General features: G+C 45.3%; 2 protein-coding genes across 2 annotated transcripts in view; one reads left to right on the plus strand and one right to left on the minus strand.

Annotated features, from left to right (window-relative positions):
* Window positions 1–8297, minus strand: part of LOC146631371 (calpain-2 catalytic subunit-like) — a 12600-nt gene extending 4303 nt beyond the window's left edge. Inside the window, exons 1-11 of the mRNA XM_085355346.1 lie at window positions 7941–8297; window positions 7359–7428; window positions 3687–3805; window positions 2607–2740; window positions 1951–2119; window positions 1697–1780; window positions 1532–1617; window positions 836–901; window positions 582–742; window positions 237–406; window positions 134–145 (exon numbers count right to left, since the gene is read on the minus strand). Coding sequence (XP_085211472.1) covers window positions 134–145; window positions 237–406; window positions 582–742; window positions 836–901; window positions 1532–1617; window positions 1697–1780; window positions 1951–2119; window positions 2607–2740; window positions 3687–3805; window positions 7359–7428; window positions 7941–8177 — 1308 coding nt within the window. The 5' untranslated portion in view covers window positions 8178–8297. The remainder of the gene's footprint in view (window positions 1–133; window positions 146–236; window positions 407–581; window positions 743–835; window positions 902–1531; window positions 1618–1696; window positions 1781–1950; window positions 2120–2606; window positions 2741–3686; window positions 3806–7358; window positions 7429–7940) is intronic.
* Window positions 8298–14477: 6180 nt separating this feature from the next.
* LOC146631372 (calpain-2 catalytic subunit-like) overlaps window positions 14478–22777 on the plus strand; it is a 35821-nt gene continuing 27521 nt past the window's right edge. The window contains 3 exon segments of the mRNA XM_085356673.1: window positions 14478–14549; window positions 19082–19171; window positions 19295–19428. Of these exon segments, the coding sequence (XP_085212799.1) occupies window positions 14478–14549; window positions 19082–19171; window positions 19295–19428 (296 nt within the window).

The raw sequence follows: 22777 nt of genomic DNA on the forward strand, positions 1-22777 counted from the left end.
AAAATGTGTATCCATGTTTGAGAGCATTCTGCCTGACATCCTGACATCGCCGATGTTACCACAGGAAATATCCTGATTGTATAAAAGAACTTGAATAGAGCTTTGACCTTTGACCTGCAGGTTCAGCACTCACCTGTTGTGGAAGCTGAAATAAAACGAAGAGAAGAAGAGTTCAGAGTTTGGTCACGTGTTTGGTCTTTGAATCCTTCACATCAGATTTTCTCGGACGTTCTCACCTCGTAGATGGCGAAGCCGATGGTGTGCATGTCCTCGCCCTGTTTGCGTAGCTTCCTGCGGTTCTTCTGGATAAGACCCACCACGAAGCTGCAGCCCACCTCGCCGTCGTCGGGGTCATCGTCCTCCTCGGCCAGCTTAATCACGAACTGCGGATTCGTCCAGAACGTGTCTGCAGACAGAAACATGCAGCCTGAAACCTCCTGCAGCTGCAAAGCATCACAGCGAGGAAAGCCCCGCCCCCGCCAGGTTATCCTCCACTAGCGGTTCTAGAAAACTTAAGCCCCCACAAATAATGCTCATTTCTGATTGGTTACACGGTCTCAGTGTTGCAGCAGGTTACTCACACGGGTTATTCCTGCAGCCTCCGGCAGTGGAGCCTCTCCTCCAGCCGCCGTCAAACTTGCTGACGCTCCAGTGTTTGACGGAGTCGTTCTCGATGGTGTCCGGGGTCAGAGTGCACACCTCGATACGAGAGTAGTGACGCTGGAAGTCGCTGAAGGACATCCTGGGGAGAAAGAACAGAGAAGAGCGCTTCCTGTCAGCACACCTGAGCTTCCGGCGTCAGCAGGTGTGCAGTGCGCACAGAGACTCCGCCTACCAGAACTCTCCATCTTCTGCGTTGCTGTGAGGACACTCCCCCTGCACGTAGTTCCACTCAGACGACCTGCAAAGAGCAGAACCGATCAAAGCCTCAGAGTTCTGAACCTTCTTCCTGTTAAAAGGGAGTTTTTCCTTCCTGCTGTCGCCAAGGTGCTTTCTCACATGGGGTCATGTGACTGTTGGGTGTTTCTCTGCATGTATTATTGTAGGATCTACCTTACAATATAAAGCACCTTGAGGCGACCGTTGTTGTGATGTGGTGCTGGAGTGACTCAGCATGTTTGATTGTCGTTCCACATCCTGCTTTCTTAGAACAGGTAACTGGACCGACCAATCAGGCTTCAGCACTGAAGGTACCCTGCAGGACAGGTATGTGTTTTGTTGTAACCGGTTAGGTTGCCCTACAGGTGGGGCGGGTGCGGTGACCTCCACACGCTGCTACTCTGGTTAAATGGCTTTTTCCCCAGCATCTGTTTTTGTTCATCGGTGCACTCGAGTGAAAAGACCACTCACTAAACTCTGCACAGCCAATCAGAGGCCACCTGCTAGTAACCAGGGTGACGGCAGCTGGAGTTCAGATAACTTCAGCAGGTTTACTGTCAGCTGATCTGTCGTCCTAGCCTGACTTCAGACATTTTAGCAGATACAAACTGAGCTCGAGCAGCTGGAGGCACTCTCAGGCTGAGTTGGTTACCCGTCACTCCACGGTCCCGTCCACTCCACCTGGCCCCACGGGTTCCTCATCCTCACCAGCTTCTCCTGACGCCCTCGGTAGTTCACCTGGGAATGAAAACAGTTACGTGTCACTTCCTCCTCCTTCATCTCCGTCTCATCCTCACTGCTTCTCTTTTGACGTTACCTCCACGGCGCCCGTCAGCGAGTAGGCGTGGCCTTTCACCAGCTTCTGATGAGTCACAGCTTCAGAGTCTGCGGCGCTCGTGATCTGCAGAGAGACAAGCACAGCCCATCACCACTGACCCCGAGTCCAAGGCCAACAACCCAACTCCGACCCCGGCTTTCGCCTCCTCCATCGAATAATCCCGAAACACACCTCGGAGAATCTGAGAGAACCTCACTAACTGAAGGAAAAAGATGGTTTCTCTCCACACTCACATCGATGGAGCAACCCAGCAGCGATCCAGCTTCCAGCGCCTTCTTGATGATCTGGAACAAGTTGGAAGGGGGCTTTTTGAGGTCGTAGTCCTCTGCGATGCCGCCGGTGAAGTCCTCGAAGCCCTCAGTGGTGGACCCGCCAGACAGCGCCTCGTAGCAGCCGTTCACTCTGCACACAAAGAGCACAGAATGGCATGAAGGTAGAGCCCTTTCAGAGCACCAGAAGACCAAGAGCATCCACGGCGGGGGTCAGAAGCTCCCATGCACTAACCCTGGGCGTGAATGTGAGGTTTACCCTGTAAAGCCTGTTATATCATATTGGATACATGAGTTTCTGAGACCTCCATCTCATCAACGTGATCAATACTCGACATAATTTCAACATGTTACAGACTAAACTATGTTTTTGTCCAAAATTGTTGCCAAAACTGCCGAATGTATCAAATGCGATACAAAACTATATAATAAATAAATATAAAAACATATTATACACAACATATAGCCAAAAAACGTTTGTGGATTTTGTTATAAGGGTTGATAAACATCTCAGTTCCAGACAATCTGAATTTTCTGACTGTCAGAAACCCCAGGCTCCTGATTCCCAGAAGCCTTTGCCCTGGTCCTGCTCCTCTCCCTTTGGTTGAGGCGGGTCTTACTTGGCGTAGGCTTTCTCCAACAAGGCGCTCCAAAACTCCCTCCCCTCGGCCGAGTGCACGAACATCAGCTCGCCGTCTTTGACCGGCAGCCGGTCGTCGATCACCACGTCCACCCACTCACCGAACTGCCAGAACTGCGGAGGGACAGCAGAGGACAGAATGTCAGGCTTTTACTTTAAAAGTCTCTGTGAATTTGCAACCTATCACTGCATTGTGGGCGGGTCTAATGGTCAGGGCCCACCCACTTCAATAACAGCTGTGAGAATATTTTTAGGTTTCAGTTTTTAAGCAAACAAAAGGCTGAACGTGTTTTCATGTCTGTAAAAGTAAAAATAACATTTATGAACTTATCGCAGGTGAATTCTGACCAATCACAGCAGCCCATTTCTCACGGACCAGTAACAGTGAGACCCGAGCGGCGTGATGCTTCAGAGTAGGGCTGAAGGTCAGGTGCTCCAAACCAACCTCAGACTCAAACGCTAGAACGGGCGTTTCCCCGCAGCACGCCGTGTAGAGAGACAGAAAGGCATGAAAAACAGATGGTTTCATGCATCGGTCAGAACACTGCGCTGAAAACACCTCACACAGGTCGAGTTACAGGAAAAGCAGAAAGATAAGGTTATTGCGCCGTCCTCCTTCAGAGGTCGCTCTGTATCTGCGAGGTCATTGGTCGCTTGTGTTTCTGCTGGATTCTCTCTCTCGGGGTTTAACGACCCACACTCAGTGAGTCCTCGCACACAGCAGGAATAACACACTCACGCAGTATTGTTTCTGCAGGGCGTGCCCCCGTCATAAACAGAAGCTTCAGCAACAAAAGCATACCTCTCAGTAATTACAAGGCCCCGCCCAGCTCGCTGCCGTGCCCGGCATGAAGCACTAACACATAAACTCCCACGTGAGTGGAAAGCTTGGTGGAGCGTGAGGCGTGACAAACATGGCTGCTGGCGTTGTTGTGAGAGCCGCAGCTTTCTGCCGATTGCCGCCGGCCGCTGACGCAGCTCCACAGGGTCCAGCTTTACGTCAGCGAGGCCTGACAACATCAACCTGTACAGGTGTTTCACAGAATCACACATTAGTTACCTGGAAGTGGAAGATGCCGGCGTAGCTGTCCCCAAAGTCCTGGTCCGTGGGAACAACTCTGGCCATCACATATTCATTCAGGGTCAGAGAGGCGATGGCCGCCAGCAGCCAGCAGTCACCTGGACAGACAGGAAACACTCAGTCAGCGCCCACTCCTCAGCACTGCCCCCTGCAGGCCTTACTTCCTGTTACAACTAAAACACTCATAAATATGTTTTACACCTGATTGGCCCTTATGACATCCTCCGCACTAAAGCCATGATCGCCTCTTTCACTGGGTTTTAATCAAACGTGTTGCATCTGTGGTGCTCGCGGTCAAAGGTGACCGCCACAGGAAATGACAGCTGGAGGGCCAAGCAGTCATTGGGTCATTTCAGGAAATGGTTATATTTAGACAAGTACTATCTCACACACACACCTGCTAATCAGTAACAAACAATCATAAGCCTTCGTCATACAGTAACCTCACAGCAGCCAGGTTAGTGGTCACATGGCATCATTAAAGACGCTGCAGAAACAGGGTCCAGAGATCCAGCTCGGGTCAAGCTAGCAGCTACTGTGTCACCATCCACCTGTCGGTCAAAGAGGCCGCGCCCCCTAATCCATTATAAAATCATTGTGGCGGGGGCGTGGTCTGCTGGCCTGCTGCAGAGGAGGGGTGACACAGTGACTTGTACAGGACTGTTTTATTGAGGGAGATGTGTCTTATCTGTGTCCGCAGTGAGAAGGAGCAGGTGATGCTGGGAGAGAGTCGGAGTGGCTGCGTCCGAGGCGGGCGCCAAAAACCGCAGATTATTTCTCAATAAAAGACAGTCTAAGCATTAACCAGTCGTGTGCGCGTGTCCTGTGTTACAGTCATGCTCCCCCAGTTGCTGACATTCTGCACACACCATTACACACTCACTACAAATACAGGACTCGACACAGTCACTTTAACCACTTTAAATCCTCATTGCACAGCTTTTACACAACTGTAAATACGAAACAGCCGTCTTACATTCTCTAATATTGAATACTTTAGTATTTTGTTATTTTTATTATTATTTTTATTTTCTTCTTTAATATAACTGCACACTTCTATATGTTCATGTAAAGCTGAGGAGCACGAGCCAACAAATTTCATTACGGGTAAATGTTGCTATGCTGTTTATCTGCATATGACAATAAAATCTGAAACTTGAAACTTGCTATGAAGGATGAAACTACCTACAGAGATCGATCAGTTTGAGTATCAGGCTGTAAACATGTTTGTTTTAACATGGGAGTCTATGGGCACTGACTCACTGCTGCCACCGCTGGACGTCAGAGGAACTGCAGGTCTGGAGTGGCTGGTTAGTGCTGCCCCCTACAGGCTGCACAGATGCTAATGAGATTAGCGTGCAGTTTAACCCTGAAAATATGCCCAGCTCTGATTGGTGCACACCGTTACAGGTCACACTTTTCTAACAGAGCCCGGAGAAAAAAAACACGCTGCCACAGGTATTCATCATCATCATCATCACATGTTCAGACAGACGCTCTGCTTCCTGTCATGCAAAAGCAAGAAAAACCTCAGCTCACACTTTAATTATTCGCTCGACCGCCGTGACGCCTAGGGAGGAACTCAGACAGCGCCGCAGGAAGTGAGTGCAGCGAAAGAAGCCTGTGACCACAAACATCCAGAGACAGAGCTCCGCCTCTAATCGCAGCTCAGCGTTACACAACAGTGCTCTGGGGTTTCACCGAGGCACGAACATGACTCATCCACCACCACACAGGCACTGGGTTTGTGTCCCTGTGAGGACCGCCGGGCTGCAGGCACGCTCACACCTGGATCAGGTCCACATCTGGATCAGGGTCCACATGGAACCAGACTCAATTTCAGGCTGTGAGTCATGTGACAGCAGGATGTCCTCAAAGAGTTGCAAACACAGGCGTGTGTGAGTGTGTGTGTGAGGGTGTGTCCTCATTGGCTGACAGCTCATGCCCCTCGCTCTCTCTCTGATATTTGATGTCCCTCTCTCTCTAACAATGGCTGGTAGCCTTTTCCTGTCTGCTGCTTCCTGTTCAGCCAATCAGGGACCAGCGTGGCAGAGCCGCTCAGCTGCTTCTCATTAAAATAAAAGTTCTTCAGCAATTTGATGGAGAGGGGGCATGTGACCCCCCCCCCCCCAACTGTGAGCCTGAGACTTTAAAGCCTGTGATCATGTGACCACAGAGATACTATCTTTGTGTGTGTGTGTGTGTGTGTGTGTGTGTGTGTGTGTGTGTGTGTGTGTGTGTGGCATGAAGGAGATTAGACTGAACCAGCTGAGAGCATTGTCATGGCAACTTTGTTTTCTTTCTGCCTTTTAAGGTGGAAATGATTCTGCAGCCTCTGTCTGTGCGACAACGACGGCCTGAGGCAGAATGACATGTTATTAAATGTGTTATTAACATGTTTATTAACATGTTTAATAAAATAAACATGTCATTAAACAGGTTTATTAACATGTTAATAAACCTGTTAATGTTTATGTTAATAAACATGTTTAATAACATGTTTATTAACATTATTGGGGGTGGCTGTAGCTCAGGTGGCAGAGCAGGTCAGCCACTAATCAGAAGGTCGGTGGTTCAATCCCAGGCTGCCTCCTGGCTGCATGCCAACATGATATTAAACGGGTTTATTAACATGTTATTAAACGGGTTTATTAACATGATATTAAACGGGTTTATTAACATGTTATTAAACGGGTTTATTAACATGATATTAAACGGGTTTATTAACATGATATTAAACGGGTTTATTAACATGTTATTAAACGGGTTTATTAACATGTTATTAAACGGGTTTATTAACATGATATTAAACGGGTTTATTAACATGTTATTAAACGGGTTTATTAACATGATATTAAACGGGTTTATTAACATGATATTAAACGGGTTTATTAACATGATATTAAACGGGTTTATTAACATGTTATTAAACGGGTTTATTAACATGTTATTAAACGGGTTTATTAACATGATATTAAACGGGTTTATTAACATGATATTAAACGGGTTTATTAACATGTTATTAAACGGGTTTATTAACATGATATTAAACGGGTTTATTAACATGTTATTAAACGGGTTTATTAACATGTTATTAAACAGGTTTATTAACATGTTAATAAGCTTGTTATTAAACATGTAAGAACCCATATTGAGTAATAAATAGCGAGAGCTGTACAACACACTTTATTCTTTCGTTATGACACCCTGTGACATCACGAGGACGTCAGAACATCCTGACGTCATCACATCATAATAAAATGTCATAAACCATGAAAGAGCGTGACAGCGCGGCAGTCGGGGAGATGCGCTCTGGTTTGTTTGTGGAATAAATAAAGTTTGAAATGAAAAGCGCAGCGCTTTACTGAGTAAAGGGCTGTTGCTGAGGTCTCCATGACGACGAAATGGGGTCAGAATCGATCAGCTGACCATTTCACAGATCCTTTTATGGCTGAAAGCTCTGTGGCCTCTGACCTCTGTGCAGTCTGATTCAAAATGAGAATTCAGCTGACTGAAGCTGTGAGTGATGTCACACCAGCACTGCTCTCGGATTGGTTTTCGTTAAATCGGCTCAATGAGTTTGAACGCTCAGGAGGCGTGGCAGCCAGCACAGACCGGGTGAGATGTGCTCAAAGACAGTAGGAAACTCACCCAGTGCGCCCTGGCAGATATCAGTCCTGGTGGCCCCGCCCACGATGAACTCCGGTTTAGAGACGAGCTCCTGGAAGACAAACCAGAGACAGTGTTAATGATGCTGGTCAGGGCCACGCCCACTCAGAGTGGGGAACACAGAGCTGCTGGGGTGTGTGTCCAGATTCAGATTGCTCCTCAGACTGAATCTGCTCCCAACACACACACACGCGCGCGCGCGCGCACGCACGCACACCATCACTTGAAGCTCTCAGGTTAACCTCAGCTCCTCCACCTGAAACAGCTGGTCGGACTCACTGTCTGCGTGCACGCCCACCGCTCCCTCACTGCTATTCCTCCCGCAGCAGCAAGCACTGACTCATCAGGGAGTGACTCAGTGCGCATGCTTAAGATTGAAGGGACGCATTTTATGAAACGGAGCAGAGATTCACCAAAACTCCTCTCTGCTCCTTCATGTCCCTGCCGGAGGCCTGCTCCTCTCACAGGTCTGTGAGATTATCATCTGTGAAAATCTCTCTGGGTACCAAACAGTGTGTTTTTCCATCAGGCACAACCACCCCTCCCCCCGGTCCCGGTTCTCACCGTGGGCCTCTTCCAGCTGACTCCGCGGACCTTGTAGGAGCTCGGGCCCAGCTCGTTGAAGCCCAGAGACTCGGGCGCGGCGGGGAACGTCGGGTCGCAGAAGAGCTTGCCCGCGGAACGGCACTGGGCGCGCAGCGCGTTGAAGTTCTGGTTCAGGTACGGGACCGCGTTCGCGTTGGTGCCAAAGCCCGCGGACAGAGCGCGCTTCTTGGCCAGAGTGGACGCAACGCCGGACATGATGAAGAGGAGGAGAGGAGGAAGATCACACGGCTGTAAACTCCAACAACTTCAGCTGCTCAAAGTTTTCCCCACGCAGACCGCGCCCCGAACCAGAGGAGGAGCCACAGCCTCTGCCAGCCTCCACCCACCTCCAGTCGCTCACTTGTGTCAAGCCAGCCTCCAGTTTGTTTTACGTTCCCTGTGTATTCAAAGTATTACGGGAATGGATGTGGAAACCGGATTTCAAAATAAAAGCCAACTTCGAGTGAATTAACAGATATGTTAAGAACATAATAACATATAATTTAGGCTTTTTTTTTTTACAAACTCTAATGTTAGATCTATATGACACAGCCTTGTACCCTAATTGTGCCCTGTCACTATCAAGGCCATCTTATTTTGGATTTCAAAGTAAAAGCCCTGTGAATCTTCATTTTTGAACTACTCTTTCAATGACTTAATAATGCTCTTAAAAGCAAAAGTCGTATTTCCAAATACTATTTGAACTTTATATCAACACTTTCCAACCACAGTCTTTTTACAGTGATACCATATCAATATCAAGTCAGTCTGATTTTGCCTTTCATAGTAATGGCCCTTTGAAATTGTCCATAATTGACTTAATCTTCTAACGATTCAAAATGCTCTAAAATGAAAAATTCTTGTTTCCACAGGGTAATTCCACTTTAGATCAACAGTATACAGCCCCACAGTGATACCATATCAATATCAAGTCATTCTGATTTTGCCTTCCAAAGTAAAAGCCTTTTTAAATTGTCCATAATTGACCTAACTTTCAGTGATTTCAAAATGCTCTAAAATGGAAATTTCCTGTTTCCACAGGGTAATTCCACTTTAGATCAACAGTATACAGCCCCACAGTGATACCATATCAATGTCAAGTCATTCTGATTTTGCCTTCCAAAGTAAAAGCCTTTTCAAATTGTCCACAATTGACCTAACTTTCAGTGATTTCAAAATGCTCTAAAATGGAAATTTCCTGTTTCCACAGGGTAATTCCACTTTAGATCAACAGTATACAGCCCCACAGTGATACCATATCAATGTCAAGTCATTCTGATTTTGCCTTCCAAAGTAAAAGCCTTTTCAAATTGTCCACAATTGACCTAACTTTCAGTGATTTCAAAATGCTCTAAAATGGAAATTTCCTGTTTCCACAGGGTAATTCCACTCCAGATCAACAGTATACAGCCCCACAGTGATACCATATCAATATCAAGTCATTCTGATTATGCCTTCCAAAATAAATGCCCTTTCAAATTGAGCATATACGGCCTACTTGTTTGACGATTTCAAAATGTTCTTAAACAGAATTTTGCTGTTTCCACAGGATAATTTCACTTTAGTTCAACAGTATACAACCTCACGATGTTACCATATCAATATCAAGTCATTCTGATTTTGCTTTCAAAAATAAAAGCATTTTCAAACTGCCCATATCTGACTTGATCCTGGAACAATTTCAAAATGCTCTAAAATGGAAAATTCCTGTTTCCACAGGGTAATTCCACCTTAGATCAACAGTATACAGCCCCACAGTGATACCATATCAATATCAAGTCATTCTGATTATGCCTTCCAAAATAAATGCCCTTTCAAATTGAGCATATATACGACCTACTTTTTTAACGATTTCAAAATGTTCTTAAAAAGAATTTTGCTGTTTCCACAGGATAATTTCACTTTAGGTCAACAGTATACAACCTCACGATGTTACCATATCAATATCAAGTCATTCTGATTATGCCTTCCAAAATAAAAGACTTTTCAAATTGCCAAGATACGACCTACTCTTTTAAAGATTTCAAAATGCTCTTAAATTGAAAGATGCTGTTTCCACAGGATAATTCCACTTTAGATCAACAGTATCCAACCCGACAGTAAAACCATGTAAATTTCATGTTGGTCTGATTTCGCCTTTCAAATTAATGGCCCGTCGAATTTGTCCATATGTGATATACTCTTTCAATTATTTCAGAATGTTTTAAAAATGAAAATTGCTGTTTCAACACATATTGGGTTTTCATTTTGAAAAGCAAAATCAGACTCAATTGATTATGACAGAATTGAATCATAAAGATGATGTAAAAGGAAGCTGAAATTGCCACTAGGTTGTAATTGATAGTACGTTTATATTTTAAGTCTGTGGAAAGATGTCATTCTAAATAAAGAAATTACAAAACAGCTTGCAAACCAACCATGACATCTTTCCACAGACTTAAAATATAAACGTACTATCAATTACAACCTAGTGGCAATTTCAGCTTCCTTTTACATCATCTTTATGATTCAATTCTGTCATAATCAATTGAGTCTGATTTTGCTTTTCAAAATGAAAACCCAATATGTGTTGAAACAGCAATTTTCATTTTTAAAACATTCTGAAATAATTGAAAGAGTATATCACATATGGACAAATTCGACGGGCCATTAATTTGAAAGGCGAAATCAGACCAACATGAAATTTACATGGTTTTACTGTCGGGTTGGATACTGTTGATCTAAAGTGGAATTATCCTGTGGAAACAGCATCTTTCAATTTAAGAGCATTTTGAAATCTTTAAAAGAGTAGGTCGTATCTTGGCAATTTGAAAAGTCTTTTATTTTGGAAGGCATAATCAGAATGACTTGATATTGATATGGTAACATCGTGAGGTTGTATACTGTTGACCTAAAGTGAAATTATCCTGTGGAAACAGCAAAATTCTTTTTAAGAACATTTTGAAATCGTTAAAAAAGTAGGTCGTATATATGCTCAATTTGAAAGGGCATTTATTTTGGAAGGCATAATCAGAATGACTTGATATTGATATGGTATCACTGTGGGGCTGTATACTGTTGATCTAAGGTGGAATTACCCTGTGGAAACAGGAATTTTCCATTTTAGAGCATTTTGAAATTGTTCCAGGATCAAGTCAGATATGGGCAGTTTGAAAATGCTTTTATTTTTGAAAGCAAAATCAGAATGACTTGATATTGATATGGTAACATCGTGAGGTTGTATACTGTTGAACTAAAGTGAAATTATCCTGTGGAAACAGCAAAATTCTGTTTAAGAACATTTTGAAATCGTCAAACAAGTAGGCCGTATATGCTCAATTTGAAAGGGCATTTATTTTGGAAGGCATAATCAGAATGACTTGATATTGATATGGTATCACTGTGGGGCTGTATACTGTTGATCTAAGGTGGAATTACCCTGTGGAAACAGGAAATTTCCATTTTAGAGCATTTTGAAATCACTGAAAGTTAGGTCAATTGTGGACAATTTGAAAAGGCTTTTACTTTGGAAGGCAAAATCAGAATGACTTGACATTGATATGGTATCACTGTGGGGCTGTATACTGTTGATCTAAAGTGGAATTACCCTGTGGAAACAGGAAATTTCCATTTTAGAGCATTTTGAAATCACTGAAAGTTAGGTCAATTGTGGACAATTTGAAAAGGCTTTTACTTTGGAAGGCAAAATCAGAATGACTTGACATTGATATGGTATCACTGTGGGGCTGTATACTGTTGATCTAAAGTGGAATTACCCTGTGGAAACAGGAAATTTCCATTTTAGAGCATTTTGAAATCACTGAAAGTTAGGTCAATTATGGACAATTTAAAAAGGCTTTTATTTTGGAAGGCATAATCAGAATGACTTGATATTGATATGGTATCACTGTGGGGCTGTATACTGTTGATCTAAGGTGGAATTACCCTGTGGAAACAAGAATTTTTCATTTTAGAGCATTTTGAATCGTTAGAAGATTAAGTCAATTATGGACAATTTCAAAGGGCCATTACTATGAAAGGCAAAATCAGACTGACTTGATATTGATATGGTATCACTGTAAAAAGACTGTGGTTGGAAAGTGTTGATATAAAGTTCAAATAGTATTTGGAAATACGAGTTTTGCTTTTAAGAGCATTATTAAGTCATTGAAAGAGTAGTTCAAAAATGAAGATTCACAGGGCTTTTACTTTGAAATCCAAAATAAGATGGCCTTGATAGTGACAGGGCACAATTAGGGTACAAGGCTGTGTCATATAGATCTAACATTAGAGTTTGTAAAAAAAAAAAGCCTAAATTATATGTTATTATGTTCTTAACATATCTGTTAATTCACTCGAAGTTGGCTTTTATTTTGAAATCCGGTTTCCACATCCATTCCCGTAATACTTTGAATACACAGGGAACGTAAAACAAACTGGAGGCTGGCTTGACACCAGTAACCGCTCAGACGTACACCTCCCTCTGAGCAGGGAAACACAGCACGCGACGTGTTTACTGTATTTAAGACATCATATCACGCACACACACAGACCCACGCACACTTACCACCATCATTATCAGTGCTCTGCTGCCCCGCCCATTCTGATCACCTTCAGTTTTACAGAGCACCCAATCACAACAACAGTCGCCTCAAGGCGCTTTATATTGTACAGTAGAGCCCACAATAATAGATACAGAGAAAACCCAACAATCATATGAGCCCCTATGAGCACTTTGGACAGTGGGAAGGAAAAACTCCCTTTGAACAGGAAGAAACCTCCAGCAGAACCAGGCTCAGGGAGGGCATGACCGGGAGCAGCCCTGGAACAGTGCGACTTCCTCTCACCTGTCTTTCAAAGAAACATGAAGAGCGCCCCCTGCAGGCAAACAACTCATTTTAATTGATCCTAATAATCAGTAAATATCATGTTATTTGATTATTGTTATTGATTTCTGCACCATCCACAGCAAATATGATGCAAATCATGTTCAGCAAAGCATCTCCATCCTCCGCTGATCCAGCCGCTCAGGTTATACAGGTGTTGATCAGAGTGGAAGTGCCGTGATTGGTCAGAATCAGCCCGAGATACATTCATAAAACACAAACCCCTGTCACAGGTGCTGTTGGTCTCCTGTTTCTATGGCAATTTCTCCCAATCAGCTGTTCGTCAAACGTTTTGATGCTCTGGTGTAATAATGTGTGTGATTGAATGCATTATCATCATGCGACGATAGCCACCTGTGCTTTCAAGTTCAAGTTTTATTTGCTGTGTCCAAGTAACATAGATACATCTGTCAAATCAGCATACACTGTGAGATCGCCATACCTGTATCATCAAACGACACAATGAAATTCTTCAGCTCAGAGCGCCTCAGCATTGCACATGAAGTAACACTTTGAGACAAGACGTATATCAATAAACATGTACAGCGTGCCCAGTGATTGTGCAACATACTGTCTGATGTCTTAGCAGTTCAGCAGGTTGATGGCTTGAGGGTGTCGCCATGGAGATGGCGTCAGGCAAAACTACAAAAACGTGTCCGAATTTCAAAGAGAAGAAGAAACGACAGGAGAAGAAAAGCAAAGAGAGAACGAGAAGAGAGCCCTGTCGGTCACATCTGTGCGAATTCATGTGGAGGAAACAGGAAGCGCGTCTGTGTGTTACTGCGTTGTCATGGCGTCAGGTCTCTTTCCTGTTTTATATTTGAGAAAAGCTTTAATATGTAGAAGGTTTTTATGTTCCCGAGCCTCTGAAGCTGAGCTCATGTGTTTGTTTAAGCAGTGCTAAGATACTAACCCTGTTATTAATAACAATAATAAACCCACCACCAGTAAACACACTTCATCCAGATTCAGTCCGCTTTCATTTACACAGCTCTCACTGCTTCACGCTGGAGCAATTTGGCAACAGTGGAAAGGAAGAACGACCTTTTAACAGGAAGAGCCCTCTAACAGATCCAGGATCAGCATGAAGAGCGTGAGCAGGCTTGCGCAGCGGCCCGCCTCTCTCTGTTGCGTGCCAAGCGTTTGCTGTTTTTTGGGCGTCTTATCAAAGAGCCGTTTAGACTGAGCGGCTCAGACATCAGAGAGAAAACAAACGAGCTGCTGTTTGAAGAAAGAGGCTCCGGCCGTTAAACATTAATGAGATAACAAGCAGCCGAGCTGCTCCATCTGCTGCACAGGTGAGAACAGGGCTTCAGTTCAGCTGCTGTCTTTCAACAGCGTGCAGAGTAAGGATCGCGTGACGATGTGAGCTGACGCTTCTCAGTGACATCAGTTCTGAGCAGGAATTTAAAATAACGCGTAAAATAAAAACAGGTGACAGGAGCCGTTTCTGCTCGATCTGAGTCACTCCTCGGGCTTCTGCACGAGAAAAATATCACATCAGTCGATGTTTGATGACCCTCGTCATCAGCTCCATGCTTCCCTCTATCAGAACCGGGCTTCGTCACAGCAGACTGAACGTCATCGTCACCTCTTAGCCGATCGATAGAAACACTGCTGCGGTTCGTAATGATTGTTATCATCGCTAATCATGTCTCGTCCAATCAGGAGCTGTGTTCTGATCCTCGCTTCATCGCTGACGGAGCCTGAAGAACAGACGTCTGTCAGGGAGATATTAATGTACAGAATTCACCTGCTTGCTGCTACTACTGCACATTCACCCAGTGTATATACTATATGTGTGTGTATATATATATATATATATATATATATATATATATATATATATATATATATATATATATATATATATATAAATATATATATATATAAAAACACCCAGCACGCCCCTGTGGGCGGTTTATCCTTCAAGCTCGGGTCCTCTACCAGAGGCCTGGGAGCTTGAGGGTCCTGCAGTATCTTAGCTGTTCCCAGGACTTCGCTCTTCTGGACAGAGATCTCCGATGTTGTTCCCGGGATCTGCTGGAGCCACTCGCCTAGCTTGGGAGTCACCGCACCTAGTGCTCCGATTACCACGGGGACCACCGTTACCTTCACCCTCCACATCCTCTCGAGCTCTTCTCTGAGCCCTTGGTATTTCTCCAGCTTCTCGTGTTCCTTCTTCCTGATATTGCTGTCATTCGGAACCGCTACATCGATCACTACGGCCGTCTTCTTCTGTTTGTCTACCACCACACTTGGGGTGAAACCCTCCATGCATGGTAAGGAGCTTTCTTGTCTTTATGTCAGTGGCTTCTATCTCCTCCTTTGGCCAGCCTATTACCCCAGCAGGGTACCTGATCACGGGCAGGGCGTACGTGTTGATGGCCCGGATCTTGTTCTTACCATTCAGCTGACTCCTCAGGACTTGCCTGACCCTCTGCAGGTACTTGGTGGTTGCAGCTTTTCTAGCGGCCTCTTTGTTACCATCCGACTACACTTCTCCAGTCCGAACGACATTGGAACGACATATATATATATATATATATATATATATATATATATATATATATATATATATATATATATATATATATATATATATATATATATATATATATAAGAAGGCATCGGTGGGCAAGAGACGAAAACAGGGCGTTGTTGGAATGCTACTACGCAAGTAACCCCGGCGGAAGGGGCTACATGAATAGGATGACGGACCTATGGATTCTTCGATACCCAACATCCACAATGACGGCGAAACAACTAGTAGCTCAGTGTTCCAACATTCGAAAGAAGGGACTGCTCTCACAGCTAGAGATTGACGAGGTACAACACAAATGCTACGGCAAGGAGGAGTCAGGACGCCAGGTCAGGGGGGAGATATCATCACCCCCACCCGAGATTGGGTACATAGCCCCAAGTGCGATAGGAGAAGGATCGTTGAGTGCGAGAGGAACTGACCTGAAAAATAGGATAATGGCCAAGCTTGAAACCTGGATACCCCGTAGCCTGTTACCAAGATTACGTGAAGTACCCTCAGAAGGTCTGCTAGATGATGTTAATGCAGCACTACGGGCAATACCTACAACCACGATTACCGACACTAACAAGCTGATCTACAATACGGCAGCAGTGATCAGTGAGATGCTTGGCTACAAGTTGAACAGCCACAAGGGGCAGTACCCTCCATGGAGAAGGAGGCTAGAGGCCAAGATCAAAGTAGCACGGAGGGAGGTTAGCCAACTAACGGAGTTGCAGAAAGGTGCGACAAAGAAGGTGCATAAGAAATACAGCAAGCTGTCCATACCTGAGGCCTTGGAAACTGCCAAGCAAAGACTCACAGCCTTGGCCAGCCGCTTGAGGAGGTACACCAGAGAGATAGAAGGCAGGAGAATAAACCAGCTGTTCTCCACAGAACCAGCAAAGGTGTACTCTCAGTGGCAAGGGAACAATAATAAGAGAACAGCACCACCAAGGCTGGAGACGGAGCAATACTGGAAGAGCATATGGGAGAAGGACGCAACCCATAACGGCAATGCTCAGTGGCTAGAGGATCTGAGGGCAGACCACAGCGACCTCCCTGAACAGGGTCCAGTAACCATCACAGTGGCAGATATCCAAGAAAGGGTCTCCAGTATGAAGAGTTGGACAGCACCAGGGCCCGACATGGTTCACGCCTACTGGCTAAAGAAGCTGACTGCACTCCACGAGCGTCTGGCAGCACAAATGAACCAGCTGCTAGTTAACGAGAGACACCCGGAATGGCTAACCGAAGGTCGGACGGTCCTGATCCCCAAGGACCCCAAGAAGGGACCGGTCCCCTCCAACTACCGACCAATAACCTGCCTCAGTACTACATGGAAGCTCCTGTCAGGCATCATATCGGCTAAGATGAACAGGCACATGGGTCAATACATGAGTGGGACACAGAAAGGAATTGGCAAGAATACCAGAGGCGCAAAACACCAGCTACTGGTAGACAGAACAGTCAGCCGAGACTGCAAGACCAGACTGACCAACCTGTGCACTGCCTGGATTGATTACAAGAAGGCCTATGACTCAATGCCCCACAGCTGGATACTGGAATGCCTAGAATTGTACAAGATCAATGGGACCCTAAGAGCCTTCATCAGGAACTCAATGGGGATGTGGCGTACAACACTAGAGGCCAACTCCAAGCCCATAGCACAAGTCACCATCAAGTGCGGGATCTACCAAGGAGATGCTCTGTCCCCACTGCTGTTCTGCATAGGCCTGAACCCCCTCAGTGAGATCATTAACAAGACTGGCTACGGATACCGACTACGGAACGGAGCAGTTGTCAGCCACCTCCTGTACATGGATGACATCAAGCTGTATGCCAAGAGTGAACGAGACATCGATTCACTGATCCACACTACCAGGCTATACAGCAATGACATTGGAATGTCGTTCGGACTGGAGAAGTGTAGTCGGATGGTAACAAAAAAGAGAGGGAAGGTAGTCAGAACTGAGGGGATTGAACTACCAGAAGGCAACATTGCAGACATAGAGGACAGTTACAAGTACCTGGGGATCCCGCAGGCAAATGGGAACCATGAAGAGGCCGCTAGAAAGGCTGCAACCACCAAGTACCTGCAGAGGGTCAGGCAAGTCCTGAGGAGTCAGCTGAATGGTAAGAACAAGATCCGGGCCATCAACACGTACGCCCTGCCCGTGATCAGGTACCCTGCTGGGGTAATAGGCTGGCCAAAGGAGGAGATAGAAGCCACTGACATAAAGACAAGAAAGCTCCTTACCATGCATGGAGGGTTTCACCCCAAGTCCAGCACCCGGAGGCTGTACGCTAAGCGGAAGGAAGGGGGCCGGGGACTGGTGAGTGTCAGCACCACAGTCCAGGATGAGACAACGAACATCCAAGAATACATTGGGAAGATGGCCCCAACTGACCAAGTGCTCAGTGAATACCTCAGGCAGCAGAAACCCAAGAAAGAGGAGGGAGACGAGGAACCATCATGGAAGGACAGGCCCCTGCACGGTATGTACCACCGGCAGATAGAGGAGGTGGCTGATATCCAGAAATCCTACCAGTGGCTGGACAAAGCTGGACTGAAAGACAGCACAGAGGCACTAATCATGGCAGCACAAGAACAAGCTCTGAGTACAAGATCCATAGAGGCTGGGGTCTATCACACCAGGCAAGACCCCAGGTGCAGGCTGTGTAAAGATGCCCCAGAGACAATCCAGCACATAACAGCAGGGTGCAAGATGCTAGCAGGCAAGGCATACATGGAACGCCATAACCAAGTGGCCGGCATAGTGTACAGGAACATCTGTGCCGAGTATAACCTGGAAGTCCCGAGGTCAAAATGGGAGATGCCCCCAAGGGTGGTGGAGAATGACCGAGCTAAGATCCTGTGGGACTTCCAGATACAGACGGACAAAATGGTGGTGGCTAACCAACCGGACATAGTGGTGGTAGACAAACAGAAGAAGACGGCCGTAGTGATCGATGTAGCGGTTCCGAATGACAGCAATATCAGGAAGAAGGAACACGAGAAGCTGGAGAAATACCAAGGGCTCAGAGAAGAGCTCGAGAGGATGTGGAGGGTGAAGGTAACGGTGGTCCCCGTGGTAATCGGAGCACTAGGTGCGGTGACTCCCAAGCTAGGCGAGTGGCTCCAGCAGATCCCGGGAATAACATCGGAGATCTCTGTCCAGAAGAGCGCAGTCCTGGGAACAGCTAAGATACTGCGCAGGACCCTCAAGCTCCCAGGCCTCTGGTAGAGGACCCGAGCTTGAAGGATAAACCGCCCACAGGGGCGTGCTGGGTGTTTTTTTTAATTTATATATATATATATATATATATATATATATATATATATATAAAATGTCCTTCCTCTACACCCCCCCCCCCCCCCCCCAATTTTTGCACATGTCGAGGAGCGTGTCAGGCTACATTTCACTGTGTGTTATACTTGTATAACTATGCATGTGACAAATAATAAAGAACCTTGAACCTTGAACCTTGAGAGCTGGGTGAGTTTGATGACAGCGGGCGTGCTCGTCGCTGACAGGAAAAGGAAACATCACACAACACTTAAACTCTGCTTTAAGAAGTTTGTAAAATAAAATGCGACAGAGAAAATCACCCCAGAGAATAAATTTTCTGAAGTGGTTTGACGAGTAAAGGACAAAAACTTTCAGCTCCTTTATCCACAGAAATGACCTCTCAGAGGCTCAGAGAGTGATCATGTGACCTGTGTCTGTCAGGTGACTGCTGGCTCCTGGCGGCCATTGCCTGACTCTGGACCCTCAGATCCTGAACAGAGTGGTCCCTCCTGGGCAGAGCTTCACCTCACAGTATGCCGGCATCTTCCACTTCCAGGTCGCTCACCTTTCTAAAGAAACAGAAATAACACACAGTACAGGGTGGGGGTGTAATTACAGAGGAAGTGACATCTTGTTCACATCTGTCCTCTGTAGTTATGGCAGTACGGGGAGTGGGCGGACGTAGTCGTGGACGACCGGCTGCCCATCAGAGATGGGAAACTGCTGTTCGTCCACTCAGCGGAGGGAGTGGAGTTCTGGAGTGCTGTGCTGGAGAAAGCCTACGCTAAGTAAGAGCAACCTGTGAGGTCTAACAAAGCTGACCTGTAATTAAACTCACTTTTATTTATGTGGCACCGAATCACAACAACAAGTGGCTTCATGGACAGATAGAGCTGGGTGTCATCAGCATAGCAGTGTAAATGTATGCTATGTCTTCTAATGATACTGCCTAAGGGAAGCATGTATAATGTAAACAGAATTGGTCCTAGCACTGAACCCTGTGGAACTCCATAATTAACCTCAGTGTGTGAAGAGGACTCTCCATTTACATGTACAAACTGGAGTCTATTAGATAGATATGATACAAACCACTGCAGTGCAGTACCTGTAATACCTACAGCATGTTCTAATCGCTCTAATAGGATATTATGGTCGACAGTATCGAACGCTGCACTGAGGTCTAGCAGGACAAGCACAGAGATGAGTCCACTGTCAGAGGCCATAAGAAGATCATTTGTAACCTTCACTAAAGCTGTTTCTGTGCTGTGCTGAGCTCTGAAACCTGACTGAAACTCTTCAAATAAACCATTCCTCTGCAGATGATCTGTTAGCTGTTTGACAACTACTCTTTCAAGGATGTTTGATATGAAAGGAAGGTTGGAGATTGGCCTATAATTAGCTAAGACTGCTGGGTCTAGAGATGCTTTTTGAGTAAAGGTGTAACTACAGCCAGCTTGAAGGCCTGTGGTACATAGCCGATCATTAGAGATAGGTTGATCATATTTAAGATTGAAGCATTAGTCTGAAAGAAGCTGTTTTAGCTCCTCCTATTTTGAGGCCACCCTTTCTTCTGACCCTCAGCTGACCCTTCTCACCCTGGACACAGTCTGTTTGACCTGCTCCCCTCAGGCAGGAGGCTCCGGTCCATTCGCACCAGAACCTCTCGCCATAAGAACAGTTTCTTCCCCTCTGCTGTTGGACACATGAACAATAACCATATGACTGTTCCCACCACTAACACATGACCCTACGCTGTGTCACTGCATCATTCCATGTTTGGCACTGATCACCACCTGCACTCATGTATATATCTTTCAACGTAGCACTCTTAATTCTTATTCTCATGTATATATCTCATGTATATCTCATGCACATATCTTTCTACGTAGCACTTTTAATTCTTATTCCTACTTTTATTTTTTCATGTCTATTTAAGTGCTATTTATGACAGCATGTTTGCACTGAAGCACCGCAGCAATTTCCTAATGTTGTAAACCTGCTCAACATTTGGCAATAAACCCCATTCTGATTCTGATTCTGATTCTGACTGGTCAGCTTCTGGAAGGCTGCTGAGGGGCAGCACTCTCTGTACTTGTTGTGAGAGCTGTGTATCATACAGGGAGTGCAGAATTATTAGGCAAATGAGTATTTTGTCATCCTCTTCATGCATGTTGTCTTACTCCAAGCTGTATAGGCTCGAAAGCCTACTACCAATTAAGCATATTAGGTGATGTGCATCTCTGTAATGAGAAGGGGTGTGGTCTAATGACATCAACACCCTATATCAGGTGTGCATAATTATTAGGCAACGTCCTTTCCTTTGGCAAAATGGGTCAAAAGAAGGACTTGACAGGCTCAGAAAAGTCAAAAATAGTGAGATATCTTGCAGAGGGATGCAGCAGTCTCAAAATTGCAAAGCTTCTGAAGCGTGATCATCGAACAATCAAGCGTTTCATTCAAAATAGTCAACAGGTCGCAAGAAGCGTGTGGAAAAACCAAGGCGCAAAATAACTGCCCATGAACTGAGAAAAGTCAAGCGTGCAGCTGCCAAGATGCCACTTGCCACCAGTTTGGCCATATTTCAGAGCTGCAACATCACTGGAGTGCCCAAAAGCACAAGGTGTGCAATACTCAGAGACATGGCCAAGGTAAGAAAGGCTGAAAGACGACCACCACTGAACAAGACACACAAGCTGAAACGTCAAGACTGGGCCAAGAAACATCTCAAGACTGGTTTTTCTAAGGTTTTATGGACTGATGAAATGAGAGTGAGTCTTGATGGGCCAGATGGATGGGCCCGTGGCTGGATTGGTAAAGGGCAGAGAGCTCCAGTCCCACTCAGACGCCAGCAAGGTGGAGGTGGAGTACTGGTTTGGGCTGGTATCATCAAAGATGAGCTTGTGGGGCCTTTTCGGGTTGAGGATGGAGTCAAGCTCAACTCCCAGTCCTACTGCCAGTTTCTGGAAGACACCTTCTTCAAGCAGTGGTACAGGAAGAAGTCTGCATCCTTCAAGAAAAACATGATTTTCATGCAGGACAATGCTCCATCACACGCGTCCAAGTACTCCACAGCGTGGCTGGCAAGAAAGGGTATAAAAGAAGAAAAACTAATGACATGGCCTCCTTGTTCACCTGATCTGAACCCCATTGAGAACCTGTGGTCCATCATCAAATGTGAGATTTACAAGGAGGGAAAACAGTACACCTCTCTGAACAGTGTCTGGGAGGCTGTGGTTGCTGCTGCACGCAATGTTGATGGTGAACAGATCAAAACACTGACAGAATCCATGGATGGCAGGCTTTTGAGTGTCCTTGCAAAGAAAGGTGGCTATATTGGTCGCTGATTTGTTTTTGTTTTTGAATGTCAGAAATGTATATTTGTGAATGTGGAGATGTTATATTGGTTTCACTGGTAAAAATAAATAATTGAAATGGGTATATATTTGTTTTTTGTTAAGTTGCCTAATAATTCTGCACAGTAATAGTCACCTGCACACACAGATATCCCCCTAAAATAGCTCAAACTAAAAACAAACTAAAAACTACTTCCAAAAACATTCAGCTTTGATATTAATGAGTTTTTTGGGTTCATTGAGAACATGGTTGTTGTTCAATAATAAAATTATTCCTCAAAAATACAACTTGCCTAATAATTCTGCACTCCCTGTATATAAAAACAGCAATAAGGAACCTGTAGCTGTGAGGTTTACTTATGTGTTTAATACCAGTGTCTGAATATGACAGGAAGTGAGGTCAGGCCCTCGGGTACTTGTCACATCATCAACTCTTCATCAGCTGTCCAGACCTCCATATGTGATTAATGCCGTATTTAAGCAGCTGTTTATTGTGACTGCATCTCTCTGACAGCAGGAGGTGGTGGTGGGTGGAGGCATTTACTCAGTAAACATGGAGCGCCGCCCGGCCCGGAAAGCAAACAGAGCTGCACAATCAGCGTTTCAGGTCAAAGTGATTTCCAAAGCTCACCGACCTCCAACACACTCGAAGCGCTTCATAACTGGGCTTTTATTTTAGAGGGCTCTGCTGTAGTTTCTCTGGTCATTTTTTATAAATGATATTTGGTCCTGAGCTTCTCTGCTCCTTCATCCTGCTCTCAGCTCCTCGTCCTCCTCTGTGGAG

This window comes from Diplotaxodon limnothrissa, linkage group LG6 (genome assembly GCF_057381915.1).
Source record: "Diplotaxodon limnothrissa isolate DT_005_m linkage group LG6, D_limnothrissa_male_GT1.1, whole genome shotgun sequence".
NCBI classification, from domain to species: Eukaryota; Metazoa; Chordata; class Actinopteri; order Cichliformes; family Cichlidae; genus Diplotaxodon; species Diplotaxodon limnothrissa.